Consider the following 16,365-nt stretch of genomic DNA (forward strand, 5'->3'; position numbering starts at 1 on the left):
ATACACAGTGGCATCAATGGCAGCTAAATTTCTATCGGTGAGAAAAAACCAACACCTGAAACCAAGAGAGAGCATTTTCAGCCAGTAACTCTGTCAGCCGGGTTTCCAGCATTGCAGGGGGTTGGGCTAGATGACCCTGAGGGTCCCTTCAAACTCTACGATTCTAACTCGAGATTACAGTTGTTGTTGCTGTTATTTTGCATTTTGCTACTTTGTTCTGAAGTCCTTGTGTGAGGCATGCTTTTTTTATTTCCTGTATGCTGACTGTATTACATTGGGTTTCAGGCTAGAACAGACTACGCAGGTCCCTTTCCACTGGTTTTTCTCCCCGCCAAGTCCTCCCTGTGCCCACTTACCAAGCGAGCATTCATCCACGTCCTGGTTGCAGGCAGGCCCCATGTAGCCAGAGGGGCAGGTGCAGATGGCCTTGCCAGTGACTGGGTTGGTGTCGCAGTTGGACCCATCATTGCAGGGGTTGCTGATGCAAGCATCGTTGAGGTGGCAAAGCAGACCTGCAGGGAAACAGGCACAGGTGCTTAGAGAAGAATGCTTGCAGGGGGGCTCCGACCCTCCCTCTCTCAAAAGTGCCATGGCCACCCACCCCAAAGTGGCACCCCTGGTTTCGTGTACCAACAGAGGAGAGAGCTGGGACCTTGCATTCAGCTCCCTCGATCCGCACCTGTCCGTCCATGAGGGCACTCGCAGTAGAAAGAGGCCACACGATCATGGCAGGTGGCTCCCACGAAGCAGGCAGCGTTGGCGCAGTCGTCAATGTTCTCGCTGCAGTCCTCGCCTGTCCAGCCGTTGACACAGACGCAGTTGTAGCTGCCATGGGTGTTGTGGCACGTGCCCCCGTTCTGGCAAGCATTGGGGATCAGTTGGCACTCGTCCACGTCCTCTGCACAGTACTGGCCTGGAAGAGGTTCACAAAATCATAGAATTTGAAGAGTTGGAGGGGGCCCAAGAGGGGGTCATCTAGTCCAGCCACTGCAAGGCAGGAATCGCAGTGGGGCGGAGTAAAGAGATGAGTTGGACATCACCTTTGCCCTCATTGTCAAAAGACAGCAAACTTATTTAACTCATATAACGCAAGGTCCTCAGTAACAATCGTGATAATTGTAAGAGTGGGTTGTTTACAGCTAAGTCCTATGCAGAGCTGACCTACTAAAATTTGGGTGACCTGAGCGAGTCAAATTCACCCATTTCAATAGGCTTACTTTGAGGAGGTGTAATGTGGGATAAGCCCCAGCAACATTATTAATGGTAGCAAGAGCAACACCAATAATAGTTGTAGCTAAGGCTAATAAAATGGCAATAACAACACTAACACAGTGGTACCTCGGGATGCGAACGGGATCAGTTAGGAGCCCCGTTCGCATCCCGAACGGAACGTAAGACGCGTCTGCGGGTCACATTTTGCCGCTTCTGCACATGCGCGTGACGTCATTTTGAGCGTCTGCGCATGTGCGAACGGCGAAACCTGGAAGTAATGCGCTCCGTTACTTCCTGGTTGCCGTGGAACGCAACTCAAACGCGCTCAACCCGAAGCACATTCAACTTGAGGTACAACTGTACTGCGTATTTCATAATGCATAACTTTCAACATAAATCTGTAAAGGTCTGAAAGTGCATTTAAAATCTTGGCATCTTACGTGCTCCCTATGAACAGAGAATAGATTGGAAGGGTGCAGCTGAGCCAGTCTTCAAACCCTGACCATGACCCTCCCTGGAGCCAAACCCTCACCTGTCCCCTTGTCCCCCACCCAAGGATATTGGCCTTCATTCCCTACCTGTCCATTCAGGGGGGCACTGACAGTTGTAGGTGTTCACCCCGTCCACGCAGGTCCCTCCATTCTTGCAGTTGTTCCCTGGGCAGTCATTGAGATTTTCCTCACAGTTCTGACCAGCAAAACCTGCCAGGTGATTGAAGGTAGGGAAAGAAAAAGGGGAAAGGAAGAAAACGTGTGTCAGACCTGGTTTTTAGCCCCCTCTGACAATGGGGGAGAAACAGCAGGCTCTGTTACTTAATGGCAGAGGATGCAAAATTGCTCAGCTTGCTGGAAAACCTCAAGAGATGCTGTCAATCTGACTTGACGTGAAATGCCATCCAGTCTCAGAAAATATGGGTGCCCCATTAAAAAAAAAAATACTGGAAAATTATCTTATATATTGGATTTGGAGCCTCCATGCTTGCTTAAGAACTTAAGAAGAGCCTGCCGGATCAGGCCAAAGAGGGCTCAGCGTAGTATAGACAATCACCAGTCAGGTGCCTCTTTTGGGAAACCCTCAAGCAGAGCACAACAGCAACCCTGCCCTTCCGAACGTTCCAGCAACAGCTATTCAGAAGCATTTATTGCTTCCAAATATGGAGGCAGAGCATCGCCAGCATGCCTAGTAAACTCTCCTCTATGAGTTTGTCTAAACCTATTTTAAAGCCATCCTAGTTGGCCATCACTCCTCCTTGTGGGGGGTGAGTTCCACAGTCATAACTATGTGCTGTATGAAGAATTCCGTTCTAAAAGAACACAAGCTTGCTTGTTTCTTCTCTTGGGGGGCCGGGGGCTTGAACCTTGCTGGTTCAAATACAGCACACGGTGAACTGGGTGCCACACCTCGCTCTCCAGACATGTTGTGACCCTACTAATGGGACTCCCCCTTTTTCTCTCTCAGCAGGAGGTCTTGATCCCTACCGGAGGAAGGTAGCTGTGGATCAACAACAATCTGGAGGGTCAAAGGCTCAGCTCACATTTGTTCTTGGAGCATCACCATTTGTTTGGTTTTTTCCAGAAACTTAACTGCTGCACTCTGGAGGAACCAACATGCCTGAATTTGCATAAGACTATGTTTACATTCACTTTTATTGTGAAGCCAGTGTAGCGAGCCCCCGGGTACAAGACTTTGCAGAAAAGCTGTGTGAGTATCTGGCCACAGCAACCTGTTTCTACCTAAGCTCACAAGAGAGGAGCTGTATAATAATTGCAGGGAGAGAATGCAATATGAAGTGTGTGGGAGATTCCAGTGCTGGAGGCTCCATCGCCTGGTGTCCTTCCATTCAGCACAGCAGGAAAACAGGGCCCAGAAAGGAAGGAACTGCACTGCAATTGGGGGTGGGGGTAGAGAATGGGACTGGTGCCACACAGACTCCGCCAACCACAGGGTTTTATAGCGGAAGGGCCCTGCCCGCTTCACCTCCTTTTAGCTCCCTGTGCCGTCCATGATGTAACCTGCTTTTCTCTTCCTGCTCCTGCCGCTCTCTCTCTCTCCCCCCCCCCACCCCATGCGCAAGGAAGTCCTCCTAGCATCCTGACATTTGCAGCCCGAAACAAGGGGTCCATTTCTGCGACAGGAACCTAAGAAGAGCCCTGCTGTGGCTGGGTCTAGCCAATGGTGTACCTCGCCTATACTTCTGTTCTCCCCGTGGCCAACCAGACACCCCCAAAGGGAAGAACACAAGAAGGACTCAGGCACAAGAGCGGCAGCAGCGCTCTCCTCCACTTGTGATTTCCCAGCCGGCCAGCATTTGGATGCATACTCTGCCTCCTCCCAAGAAACCAGCTCCATCAAAGTCTGAAGGCACAGCAATGGACCCAGACACAGAAATGGACCCAGAGCCTTGCTTGTTTCCACACAGAAAGGATCTCCCACCCCCAAAAATAGAAGAGGAGGAGGAGGGAAAAGGCAGGATCTTGTTTGATCAAGGAACCCTCCTTCTCTGCTCTTCATCGACACAGATTTCTCCAGCTGCCACCCTGTGTCCTCAACTCAGGGTGAAAGCAATATACTTGAGAGTATACAGTGAAGGAGCTGGAGAAGCAGGTTCTGCAAAAAGACACACACACACACACACCCCTAGAAGTGAAGCAACAGCTGTTTTGACTGCGGGCTGCAAGTTTTTTTTAATAGCAAATTCCTACTTCCTATATGTACAATAGAAGCTGCCTTTTAATGAGTAACGACAAATGGCCCATTCCGTCCAGGACCTTCCTACACTGGATGATAGTGGCAGTCTAGGTTTTCACATGGGGAGTCTCCTAGAGGCGCTGTGGGGGTTGGATTTGGGGCCTTCTGCACAAAAAAGCAGCCCTCCCCCTAAAAATAAAGTTAAGATTCTGAATAAAACAGGAACAAGTCAGACCAACAAGCCATCTAGCTCCATACTGTCTACACAGATGGCAGTGGCACTCCAAAGCTTCAAGAGGAGTCTTTCCCCGCCCTTGCCTGGAGATGCCAATTGGGGATTGAACCTGGCACCTTCTGCATGCAAAGCAGGTATTCTACCACTGAGCTACAGCTCAGAGAAGTTATTATTGTCATGAAGATGCCGTGATTGGAGGAAAAATAATGTCCCCTGCCTGAAATCCTGGAGAGTTACTGCTGCTGCCAGTCAGTATGGGCAATATGGAGCTAGATGGACCAATGTCTGACTCGCCACAAAGCTGTTAAATTGCTGCCTCTCTGGCTGCTGCTAAGAGGCACAGAAAGAGGACTGGGTGTTAAAAAAAAAAAGAAATGCAAAGAATAGGCAGCAGGTCAGACAAAAAGGGAAAAAAAGAAAAATTAGTCATTTGTGAATGCTAAAAAAGTAGGTCAGCTAAGATAAGAGGAAGCCTGGTTCGTTCTTCTTTGTTACTTTTTGAACTTGTGCCTCTCCAAACTGATTAATCTTTCAAAGAAGCCCAATTGACCAATCTAAGGATCAGGCAGCAAAGACACTTCGCAACTCCTTTTGAGCCTGTCCCAAGCAATTAATCAGCTGGAGAGGCACCAATGCTTTCAAACTCAAAGCAGCACATTAACATCAGCAGCAGCAGCAACAGCAATAGGGGTCTTAGATAAAGTTAGCAGGCAGTTGGGATGGAAAAAACAACAACAGGGGAAGAGGGCTTTGTTTTTGAAGAGCCCGGCAGCAGCACACTCCTGTTGCGATAACTGACCCCTCTCTGCCCCTCCTGGGTACACGGAAGGATCTGATTGCTGCCTGGGAAACGGACTGCACTGATACTGAGCAGCACTTTGGGTGGGGAGGAAACCTATCTAAGGGACCTCTAGCTGCAGATGTCAAGCCTGGGTGCCACAGGACAGGACCACTAGTAGCCAGGTTGCTAGTGGGTAGCTTGCTGGAGGGAGCAAAGAAGCCCCTCTTTGCTCTGGGTCCAGGTGGTTTGCATAGGGCATAAAGAGCTGCTGTATAGCAGTTGGGTAACTGGAATATTCTAGCTTTATATCCTTCGCACTGAGTGGCAGCTCTCTAGGGTCCAAGGTAAGGAGATTGTACTGGGGGTTGAACCTGGGGCCTTCTGCATGCAGAGCACTGAGCTACAGCCCTCACCCCAAAATAAGAGAGGATTCTGGCCCTCATGGTTCTAAACAAAGGTCTGAATTAACCAGGTAGGGCAGGAATTGCTCCCTGCCTGAAACCCTGAAGAGCTGCTATTAGTGTAGACAATGCTGAGCTGGTTGGACCAATGTCTCAGCATTGGGCAGCTTCCTGTATTTCCATTTAATTCAGCGCTTTGGTTTAGAACTCTTGAGGACTAGAAACTCCTCTCCACAAACACCCTGGTGAAGGGCTGGAGCTCAGTGGGAGCCCCATTCTCTGGCTCAGCAGAAGGCAGCTTCCTACGTACCCACCCCCACCAAGGGCTCGCGGCCACTAGAAGCCAAGGAGGAAAGGCAGCTTCAAGCAGCCAGCAAGAACCGGGCAGTGCCCCCATCCATACCTGGCAGGCAGGTGCACTCATAGGTGGTGTCTCCGGTCTGCCGGCAGGTGCCTCCATTCTGGCAAGGCGAGGGGTTGCAGGGGACGTAAAGGTGCTCGCAGTTCTGTCCTGTGTAGGCCTGCCTGCAGTGGCACTGGTAGGAGCCCACCTCGTTGACGCAGGTGCCGCCGTTCTTGCAGATGGCGGGGGAGCGGCTGCACTCGTTGGTGTCCTCCTTGCACGTGGCCCCATGGAAGCCCGATGGGCACTTGCACACATAGGTCGATTCGAAGGGCACACACTGCCCACTGTTGGCACAAGGGTTGGAGGCGCAAGGGTCTGCCTGCTGGCACGTTTTGCCTAGGAATGGGGCAAAGACAGAACACAAGCTTCCTTTAGAGAAACATTCTGCAGCTCAACTGATTTGGGACTGATAATAACCTGGGATTGCTGGTGCTCAAAGACTTGCTGCCCGCTTACCTGACCATCCTGGAGGGCAGCGGCACTTGTATTCCGTCAGTGTGACAAGGTCACAGCTCCCTCCATTGTGGCAGGGGCTGCTGAGGCACGCGTTCTCCTCAGGAGTAAGGCACAGCTTGTCAGTGTAGCCTAGGTGGCAGGCACAGGTATACTCGGCCACGTTGCCACGGATGATGGGCTGGCAGGTGCCCGCATTCTTGCAGGGGTAGCTGAGACATGGGTTCTGCAGGTGGCACCGGCTGCCCACATGAGAGCTGGGGCACCTAGAGTGAGGAAGAAGGGGACACATCAGGACTAAGGAGGGTGGTGGCACGGCAGCATTTACCCAAAGCAGCAACCCTCGATGGATACATTGCACCTCCATTGCCTCTGAATGCCAACTACAGGAGAGGAGACTGCAGTTGCACTCAGAACACATCAGTGTTTAAAATTCCCAAGGTGCATTTTGCTACTGGCGCAGGTCCAATTGCAACTATGTGGAGATTTCTGGGCGCAAGGTTGGCAACCACAATTTAAAAACCTTTGCCTTAGGCCATAGTTAATACCATTTCCGCTGTGTTGTGTTTCTCCTTGTATACTGGGACAAATGAATTGTTGTAGAGCAAGCTATAGTCAAGCAATGTAGCTGAGATCATAGAATTGTAGAGTTGTAGTGTTGGAAGGGACCCCGAGGGACATCTAGTCCAACTCTCTGACAAGTAAGACACTCCACTGTAGTGACCACAAACTAGGTTTAAGGTGACCATTGGCGCCTACCTCATATATCTAACACTGCTTCCCATTGGGGCATCTGGTTAGCCAACGTGAAGGTCTACCATAAGAGGTCTACCATAAGAGCAGAACCTCCATCCCCAGGAGCAGTCTAGCTCTGAATACCAGTTGTTGAGAATCACAAGTGGGGAGAGTTGCTGTGTGCTCAGGTCTTGCCTGTGGGCTTCCCATAATAGGCATTTGGACACCCACTGTGAGCACAGGGTGCTGGGGGGGCCCTTTGGCCATATCCAGGATCTAGCAATGAATACTCAACTGGTAGTAGGAGGTCTTCCAGGAGACTTTTCCCAACATGTTTCAGGTACCTCAGCAATCCATACAATGCTCAGGGCAACTGGTTGGTGGGGCTGATTCAACCCCTCCCAGCATTCTGCATGAAGAGGAAGGGGTTGTGCCCCCAAACTATCACCTCCTGCAGCCCATGTCTGCAATTGACCCCTGCCACCTGAAAAAAATGCCCTCTCATTTCCAGGACAGGACAGGTAACCTGTATATTCCGCAGGGCCACAACAGGCTTTTTGTTACCTCTTGTCACACATTTGTGGGTTTCTCTTGGATTTATAGCCCATCCCATTCAAAAGGTTCTAGGTGGGAAGCAACACATTTAAAAACAGCTGAATAAACTGTTACTGGGGACACAAGAAGAAGAAAGAAGGAGGGCAGGGCCTCAAGGCTGTAAATTCTTAACAGCCCTGCCAGATTCCATTAAAAGCCCCCTGCTTCTCGTCTCCACAGTGGCTAGACAGATGCTTCTAGGGAGTCCTCAGACAGGGCAGAAACTCAACAGGCTTCTTTGCTTCCCACCGGCCCAGTAACTGATACTTGGAGGTAGACTGCCTTGGAATGTGGAGGTTCCACTGAGCTGTCATACCTCATAGCTGTGAATAAATGTGTCCCCCTCCTTGAATTTTGTCCAGCCCCCTTTTAACAACTACTGGCCCTTATGTCCTGCGGAAAGCAGCCATCTCACAATTTGCACTTGCCCCCAGACATGCTGCAAATCAATTTCACTGAATGACTCCTGGGTTCTGATGTTATGACAAGAGACAGGGGTCACTGCACAAGATAAAGGCAGGCTTCCCACAGAAGTGAAACTCAATCCCCTGGGTTTTTAAATCACAAACTACCCTCAGCTCCTGCAAAGACCTAAGCTGGAGAATCACAAGCAATCCATCAACTGTCCAAGCCTTCCACAGCCCATGGGAACCCTTTTTTCACATGCACCTTAGGGACCCCTTTCACACCCTGGCCACACACTCCCACCCCCCAATGCCCACGAACCACCTGCCCCAACTCCTCCCAGAGCCACGGAGGGAGCTATAAATCTCCCAGCCTTCAAAGAGGCAGCTCCAAAGATCAAAGAGAAATCACACCCTGAGAAATCACACCCTTTTTGCTGCTGGACTAGATGGGCCATTGTCCTGATCCAGCAGGCCGTTCTTACGTTCTTATGCAATGGAAGTCAAAGAGCGAGGGGCCCACTCTGCGCTTGTCAACAGGTGAAGCAGCACCCTTACTAATGCCCCCACCCCTATTGGGTGCACAACCCTCGAGACAACTGCTTCGCCGCTGCCTTCAACTATAAGCTCCCTTCCGAAAGTTGTTACCTACAGCTAAAAAGGCAGGAAACAAGGCTCTCCTCCTAAATGCAACATATGCCAGATTATCTCCGTGTGAAAGCGCTTCCATTTTTATTTTCTCTCTTTCTTTCAAAAAAATAGAGACATCCTAGCAGCAAACACACCCATCCATCAAATGGTCACTGGCAGAGCCATCTGTTACCAGAAGCCAAAAGGGCCAGCTCGTTAATAAAAGAGAGAGACCCTAAACAAAACAAGGCAGCATGTGACACAAACACATATGGGCCGGAGAAAGAGGCGGATTTGCAGATGTGAGTATTCCATGGAAATGATGTTCTGAGATTCCAGAAAGCTACAATCATTATTTTAAACCAGGAGAAAGTCTTTCAGCAGAAAAATCCTGTGCAGCTCGAATCTTTCTTGCGGTCCCAAGTTTCAGTGCTTTGGGGGAAAGGAAGGTATTTTAAGGATAGCCTAGCAAAAAGGTGGCAGTTTCTTTTCCTGCAGTGGTGATGTGGGCTGGAATTCTGGAGAATCGAGCACAGCCCTGCAATATAAACATTGCAGCATTATCCCTGGTTTGGGTGGGAGGATGGAGAAACACTCCAGAGCCCCCATCTCTATCGTGGGCATTACATCATGTGCAAAAAAAGGATTTATTTTAAGTTCCGAATGTTTTTTAAAAAGAGCACCCAGTCTGTGTGCAAGCACCTTCCCAAGTACCAACCACCTCAGACCCTGCGATTGTCTAGTGTTGGGAGCTGCTTAGTTGGTGCTGACCTGTGACTGGGCCTTTTCAGTGATGGTTCCACAGCTGCAGAATGCCCGCCCTAGTGGGGTACAGCTGTCTCCATCATTATAAGCTTTTCAGGAGGAAATTAAAAATATTCCTGCTTACCCCAGCCATTAGGAGGCGGAAGACTCCAGGAAGCCTCATACTAATAGGATGGAAGAATGTTTTTTAACCGAAGTTGTTTTTAGAATGCTTTTGCTTTGGTTTTAAATGGTTTATCTGTTTGCCACCCTGGGCTCGTTGGAGAGGAAGGACAGGGTATAAATTGAATTAAACAACCACCATCACCAGCAGTACAAGGCCTCTCCAAGCAATTCAAGTGATTGGTTTGGTCTGAATGGGGCAATTTAATATTCCTGCCTCTGGCCTGGAACACTTAAAAGTGGACTACACTGCTGGGCTGTTCTGAGCAACTCTCTTCGAAACACAGCATTCCTACCTGCAAAGCTGGCATAACAGAACTACACTACAAGGCTGTTATAGACGGCTCTCTTGCCCCAAGAGAGCAATGGACAACATGGCAGGAACAGTGTGGGCTCCTCTCTCAGCTTTAGCCTAACACCCCACAACTTAAGAAGATGGAGGGGAGGGTCAGGCCTCTCAGGCCTGTTGTGAGGATAAAATAGGGGGGAGGAGACCCAGCTTGAGCCCCTTGAAGGGAATAAGGTGGGATAAAAATGCAATAAAGAGATAATAAATAAATCCACCGGATTCAGGACATAGAAGCCAATTCTGGTTCAGAGGCTGAACTTGGCCCTTTCCAAGTGAAACTCTGCCTGTATAGTAGGGAGAAAACAGAGAAAAGGTGTCCTGTGTACCATAATTCCCCTCTTTCTTTTCCTTTTTTTCCGCAAGGCTGGTTACATGAACAACCCAAAGAGTTCAAAGGCGGCAAATGAAGGCCCATCCTGTGCCACAGATGCCCGAACAAAGGGCCAGGAGACAGGTGGGTTTGTGCTAGCCAGGTGTTGACAGGGGCTGTCTTGGGAATATCCCTTTGATTACAATGATGGCAATTATTATTAAGAAGCGCCCTGTGTCTGGATTCTGGAAAGCGAGAGGGAGGGAAAGTTCCCTCCTCTCTCTCTCTCTCTCTCTCTCCTTCTCCTCACCGTTCTCAACTCCCTGCACCCGCCATCTAACTTTGCCACGACTCTGCCATCCTGCACAAAGAAGACTGCAGCTGGCTTCAGCCCCAGCCTGCTCTTGCATTCATGGAGAATAAGCAGCACTTTACACAGGGGGATGGGATGTAGCAAAACTGCCACAACATGGAAGGGCAGCCTTTTGAGGCACAGCCCATTCTCCTAGGGCAGCTGCAGGGTGAGTGCCAAGAGCTTTCCCCGCTGCCACCCACAGATCACCGCGTGGGGTGCTGGAGGCATTTCAGGCAAAACTGGTACCCGCCAATTTAGCCCCACAGCCAGTGTGGTTTATGGCCAGGAGTGATGATTTGGAGCCATCGTCCTGCAACATCTGGCGGCAACAGATGTCCCATACCAGCTAAAATCTCCTCTACCCACCCAGAACCATGCTGGTCATTTGCAACTTAAGATTGCTCAAGGCTGCACAGGATCAACCCCTTGAAGCATCTCCAGGGAGGGCTGGGAAAGTCTCCCTGCCTGAAAAGACCCCTGAAAGATACTGCTGCCGGTCAGCGTTGGAAGGACTGAGCTGAAATAACGATGGTTTGACTTGACGCAAGCGCAGCTCCCTCTGTGTCCTTGCACTGCTGCTATTATGGGGCTTCAAAACTGCTCGGCTTTGGGTGGTCCACATTCAACACTTCGAAGACCTGGGAGGCCAAAATGTGTCCAGATGATATCAATAAAAAACCCCCCGGGGGGGGGCAGCAAAAACACCAAGTGGGAGACCAAGGCAGGAAGTAGGTCAGCAGAACCAGCTGATCCAGAGGGAGCAAGGAAACCAAACCCCCAAATGTCCTTCATGCAAATGGAGAGAGCAAAGGAAGGAGGCAGCCAGCAGCCACCCCTTCCTCCTCCAGCTCCACAAACTCCCAAGCTCCCATTGTTTGGGGTCCTTGTGTTTGTGAGAATCCGAGGACATTTCAAGTTAATGAGATGGCATGAGCCAGGCCCAGTGAAAAGTGGGCATAACAGAAAGAGAAGGAGGAGGGGAAGAAGGGGAGGGGGAAGGAAAAAAGGAAAGCAGGGCATCTGCTGGGCAGACAAAAGGGTGCCAGGAGCAGGTGCGCATGTTAATTAGAGGGTCAGAGCAGCTGCTCTCCCGCTCGCCAGCCAATGTGCTGTTCCAGAGGACCGAATGCTGCAGGGAAGGGGGAACTGCAGGGGGCTGGGCACACACACACACACACACACACTGCTCTGTTAGGGAATTCAGCTGCCTGCTTTGGCGCTGCTCAGGGGAAAGGCGCCAGCGAGATGGAGGCACAGGGCAGCAATGGAGGCATCCCGAGGATGGCGGCTGCAGGGCTGCTGCTGCATGTGTGGCTACCAGCGGCTGCACCCTCTGGCACTTCCTGCGCTGGCTCCCTCTCTTCCTTCTCATAAGCTCAGATTGGAGAAGCAAATCACCCCAAGTGCATGGCGCTGGCATTAAAGAGTGTGTGAAGTGGGAGAGGTTTGTGAGTTGTTTAAGGGAAGAAGGAAGTAGCAAACTTCCTTATTTCAGCAGCCCACTGCTGGCTATCTGTCTGCATTGGGACCAACCAAAAGAAGTCACATAAACAGCTGAAGGTCCCAAGTTCCCCACAACTCCTGCTTGAATAAGTTAATGCAGCACACAACTGAACTATGGAACTCCCGCCTGCAGGAGGCAGTGAAGGGCACCAGCTTGGGTGGATTTAAAGAGACTCATGGAAGAGAATAAGGCTAGCAACGACTACTAGCCATGGGGGCTGTACTGTGCTCCCATGGTCAGCGGCAACAATGATTTTGAATAGAAATTGCTGGAGACATGAGGGAGAGTGCTCTTGTGCTCAGGCCCTACTTGCACATTTCTCTGGCATCTGGTTGGCCACCACGAGAGGAGGACACTGGACGAGGTGGGCCATGGGCCTAAGCCAACAGGAACCCTCTTAGGTTTCTCCTACACTGTTGGAGGCAGTAGGCCTCTGAATACCACTTGCAGCAAACTGCAGGAGGAGAGAGAGTTGCTCTTGTTCTCAGGTCCTGCTTGTGGGCTTCCCATAATGGGCATCTGGTTGGATCCTGTGAGAACAGGATGCTGGACTACATGGGCTACTGGCCTGATCCAGCAGCCAGGCTCTTCTTTCTTATACAAATGCAGGCCACCTGCTGAAGAAGAGTTCTGGAAGTCTCAAAAGCTTGTCACATTTCTTGAACAACTTTTTGGCCGATACTATCTTACTGCGGACACTCTCCGGACCGACTCAGTTCCACAGATGTTGCCTGTGCAGCACCATGCCAGCCAGCAGGGCTTGCGAATCATGCTGTGCGCCACGTCTGGGAGTAATTTTGCTCTTCTACATTTCCCATGAACTTTACTAGTAAGGAAAATTGCCTCATATTTGTGAGCCACTTGCAGGAAATGCTCTCATGTCTTTACAAATAACAATGAAAAAACCATACTTTGCCTCAGTAATGGACTGGATGAGAGCCAACAGACTGAAACTCAATCCAGATAAGATTGAGGCACTGTTAGTGGGTGGTTCCCTAGACCAGATGGGTGGGAAATCGCCTGCTCTTGATGGGGTTACACTTCCCCTGGAGGAGCAGGTTCGTAGCTTGGGGGTACTCCTAGATCCTTTGCTGTTGCTCAAGGCTCAGGTGGCCTCAGCGGCCCAGAGTGCCTTCCATCAACTTAGGTTGGTGGCCCAGCTACACCCCTATCTGCACAGGGATAGTCTTACTGTTATGTATGCGCTGGTAACCTCAAGGTTAGATTACGCAATGTGTTATACGCAGGGTTACCTCTGAAGATGGTTCGGAAACTTCAGCTAGTGCAGAATTCACCAGCCAGGTTGCTCACCGGAGCAAGACGGTTTGAGCATATAATATTACATCAATCCCAGTCCGATAGCACTGGCTAACAATTTGTTTCTGGGCCCAATTCAAAGTGCTGGTTTTGACCTATAAAGCCTTAAACGGCTCAGAACCGCAATACCTCAAGGACGCCTCTTTCCATATGAGCTTACCTGGACCCTGAGATCATCTTCTGAGGCCCTTGTTTGTGTGCTTCCTCCCCGAGAGGTCTGGAGGGTGGCAACACGAGAACGGGACTTCTCTGCAGTGGCTCCCCATCTGTGGAAAGCTCCCCCAGGGAAGTTCACCTGGCGCCTTCATTATACACCTTTAGGTACCAGGCAAAAACGATCTTTTTAAACCAGGCCTTTGGTTGATTTGATTGACATCCTATGCCCTTTTAAAATGTGGGTTTTTTTGGTGTGTGTGTAGTGGGGTGTTATTGGGCTGTTGTTTTTATTTTTATTATATATTTTGTGGTTTTATATATTTTGATCATGTTCTGTGAACTGCTCTGAAACCTCCAGGTATAGGGTGGTATATAAATTCAATAAATAAAAATAAAAATAAAATAATAATACTATAGACATCATTGGAGATGCAAATCCTTGCAAAATCCATGTAGTTTGGGCTTAGCCAAACTATGGATCCAGGGGGCAAAGATTCTCTTAGTAACAATAACAAAAAATACAGTAAAGGCTTGCAAAGCCACCCTCTACACTGCAAGTACGACTAGCAACAATTACAATCCAGCAGCTTTAATTTTATGATATGATATTCTCTGATTTATGATGGTTAATAAACTACTTTCCCATCCACACACTTTTTTTTAAATCACTTGTTTCTTCCCCATTTTCTGTATTGGGCTGCCATCAGGTCAAACCATATTTGAATGCTGATTTTAAATGTGTTTTAATTTATGTGTTTTAATTATTGTTCTTACCTAGTTTATTTTTATTGCTTTGTATTTATTACAATGACACTTCTAAAATGTTGGAAGCTGCCTTGAATGCCAAATAGGGAGAAATGTTAGATATAAATACATTAAACAAAGAAAGAAATAGGACGATAGCTCAGATGGTAGAGCATGAGACTCTTAATCTCTGGGTCATGGGGTCGAGCCCTACACTGGGGAAAAGAGGGGGTTGGACTAGATGACCCTTGTGGTCTCTTCCAACTCTACAGTTCTATAATTCTTGGGGAAAATTCCCCTCCCTCATTCCCTACTGGAATGTAATGCGGTTTGGCTTAAAACAAAAACAATTAACACCTGGATCTACTGAATGAAATTTGTGCCTTATAGACATTTAAATTAAAATGCATTGGTTGGGCGGTGTGTGTGTGTGTGTGTGTGTGTGTGTGTGTGTGTGTGTGTGAATCCCTCCACAGACAGGAGGAGGCAATACAGTAGCTAGGTCTCTGGGTGGATGAGGCAAGCTTTCAGACACCCTCAAAGGTCAGAGAATGGGTCAGGAAGGTTTATCTTGTCTGGGCCAGATTGGTCCCGTAGAGATCCCTCTGTGGGCTGGATCATGCGTGCACGTGAGTGAGCGTGCCCGCAATTGCACATGCGCAGGTGCAATTTCCAGCGCCACAGAAGCGAGTCCCCATGCCTCGCTGTGCTACTTTAGTGCAGCGCGTGAGTGGGCAGCGCAGTTGGGGGGCGGCTCGTGGGCCAGTCAAATGACCTCTGCGGGTCACTTCCGGCCGATGGGCCTTAGGTTGCTGACCCTGGTCCAGAGTAATAGTGCTTGATTCCATTTGGTTGTCTGACTGAGCATCTCCCAACCTGTGTCCCTGCGATAAAGGCTCTTGCTTATCTGCTGGAGAGGTTGGCTCTTAACCCTCCCGTGGATTCAAGATCTGCTGCAGATAAGCACCAGATAAGCTCATGGCATATCTATCTGCCTTGGTGAAGATCTTCCGTTGGAAACTAAACCGTTGCATTGACCCACCATTCCTAGAGTGTGCATGTGTGTTGTGTGTCTATAAAGACAAGCACAGCTCTCTGTGGCCCCGATGCCTGCAAATAAAAGCTTGGAAACCTGTGTGGGAAGAGGGTGCTTCAATTCTCAGAAGTCCAAACGAGGCTGAAGAAAGCTTTCTGGTGGTATGCAGAGCAGGGAGGCAAACTGTCGCATCCTGTCAAAGCTCTTTGTGGCTCCGGGGCCCTTCCATTACCTCCCATCACATCAGGACATGACATTTAATCTAAGAATGCCACAGCACCCACCCGTCAGCTTCCCGTGTAGGGCTTTGCCAACAAAGTATTTCTTTTAAAAGCACAATCTTGGAACTACCACAACAAAACTACGCATAAATGCAGGTGCGTAATCTAATCTGTTCACCAAATTTTGGGCTTTTCTTTTGAAAACTGGCTCTGTGGTGCAGTGAGCTCGGTGTATAATTTCTGCTAACACATCACAGTTTGTAGTACAGGCTGTAGGCAGCGGTGTTGGGCACTGGAAGAAGAGTTGCCTTGGTCATATTAGAAAGGAGGCTCAGATTTTTCTGAGCGCAGCAGTGCAATTTGGCAAAAGCGTGTGTGTAGGTGCACACATTCATTGATCTGCCTGGCGGTGCTTCCAATCGAAAGGAATCACAGAACTGCAGAGTTGGAAGGGACCCCAAGGGTCATTTAGTCCAACCCCCTGCAATGCAGGAATCCGAACTAAAGCATCTATGACGGATGGCCATCCAACCTCTGCTTAAAAACCTCCAAGGAAAGAGGGATAATCCACCACCTTCTGAAGGAATCTGTTCCACTTATTGTCAGAAAGTTCTTCCTGGTGTTTAGTTGGAATCTCCGTTCTTGTAACTTTTAGCCACTAGTTTGGGTTCTACCCTCCTGAGCAGGAGAAAAGAAGATACAGACACACACACACACACACACACACACACAATTTGTACCTATGTGGACAGTGCTTCATGCATTTGATGACATGGTCTCTGGCCCAGGAAAGTGCACTCTACTAGCAGTGCATATGAAAAGGATCTAGAGGTTCTTAGTGGACCACAAGCTCAACAGTGTGATGCAGCAGCAAAATAAGCTAATGCTATTCTAGGCTGCATCAACT

The 16,365-nt window shown here is 49.3% G+C and overlaps 1 protein-coding gene across 3 annotated transcripts in view; it reads right to left on the minus strand.

Moving 5' to 3' along the window:
- Window positions 1-16,365, minus strand: part of NOTCH1 (notch receptor 1) — a 98,243-nt gene that overhangs the window by 53,954 nt on the left and 27,924 nt on the right. For all 3 annotated transcript variants that reach the window (XR_014543824.1, XM_083596209.1, XM_083596210.1), the window contains 5 exons: window positions 6,180-6,442; window positions 5,721-6,059; window positions 1,791-1,913; window positions 680-913; window positions 357-512 (listed from right to left, as the gene is read on the minus strand). Coding sequence is in view for 2 of the 3 variants with exons in the window: in XM_083596209.1 (XP_083452335.1) it covers window positions 357-512; window positions 680-913; window positions 1,791-1,913; window positions 5,721-6,059; window positions 6,180-6,442 (1,115 nt within the window). In the remaining variant the exon portion in view is untranslated. The remainder of the gene's footprint in view (window positions 1-356; window positions 513-679; window positions 914-1,790; window positions 1,914-5,720; window positions 6,060-6,179; window positions 6,443-16,365) is intronic.

The sequence above is a fragment of the Podarcis filfolensis genome (genome assembly GCF_964270895.1).
Source record: "Podarcis filfolensis genome assembly, chromosome: Z".
NCBI classification, from domain to species: Eukaryota; Metazoa; Chordata; class Lepidosauria; order Squamata; family Lacertidae; genus Podarcis; species Podarcis filfolensis.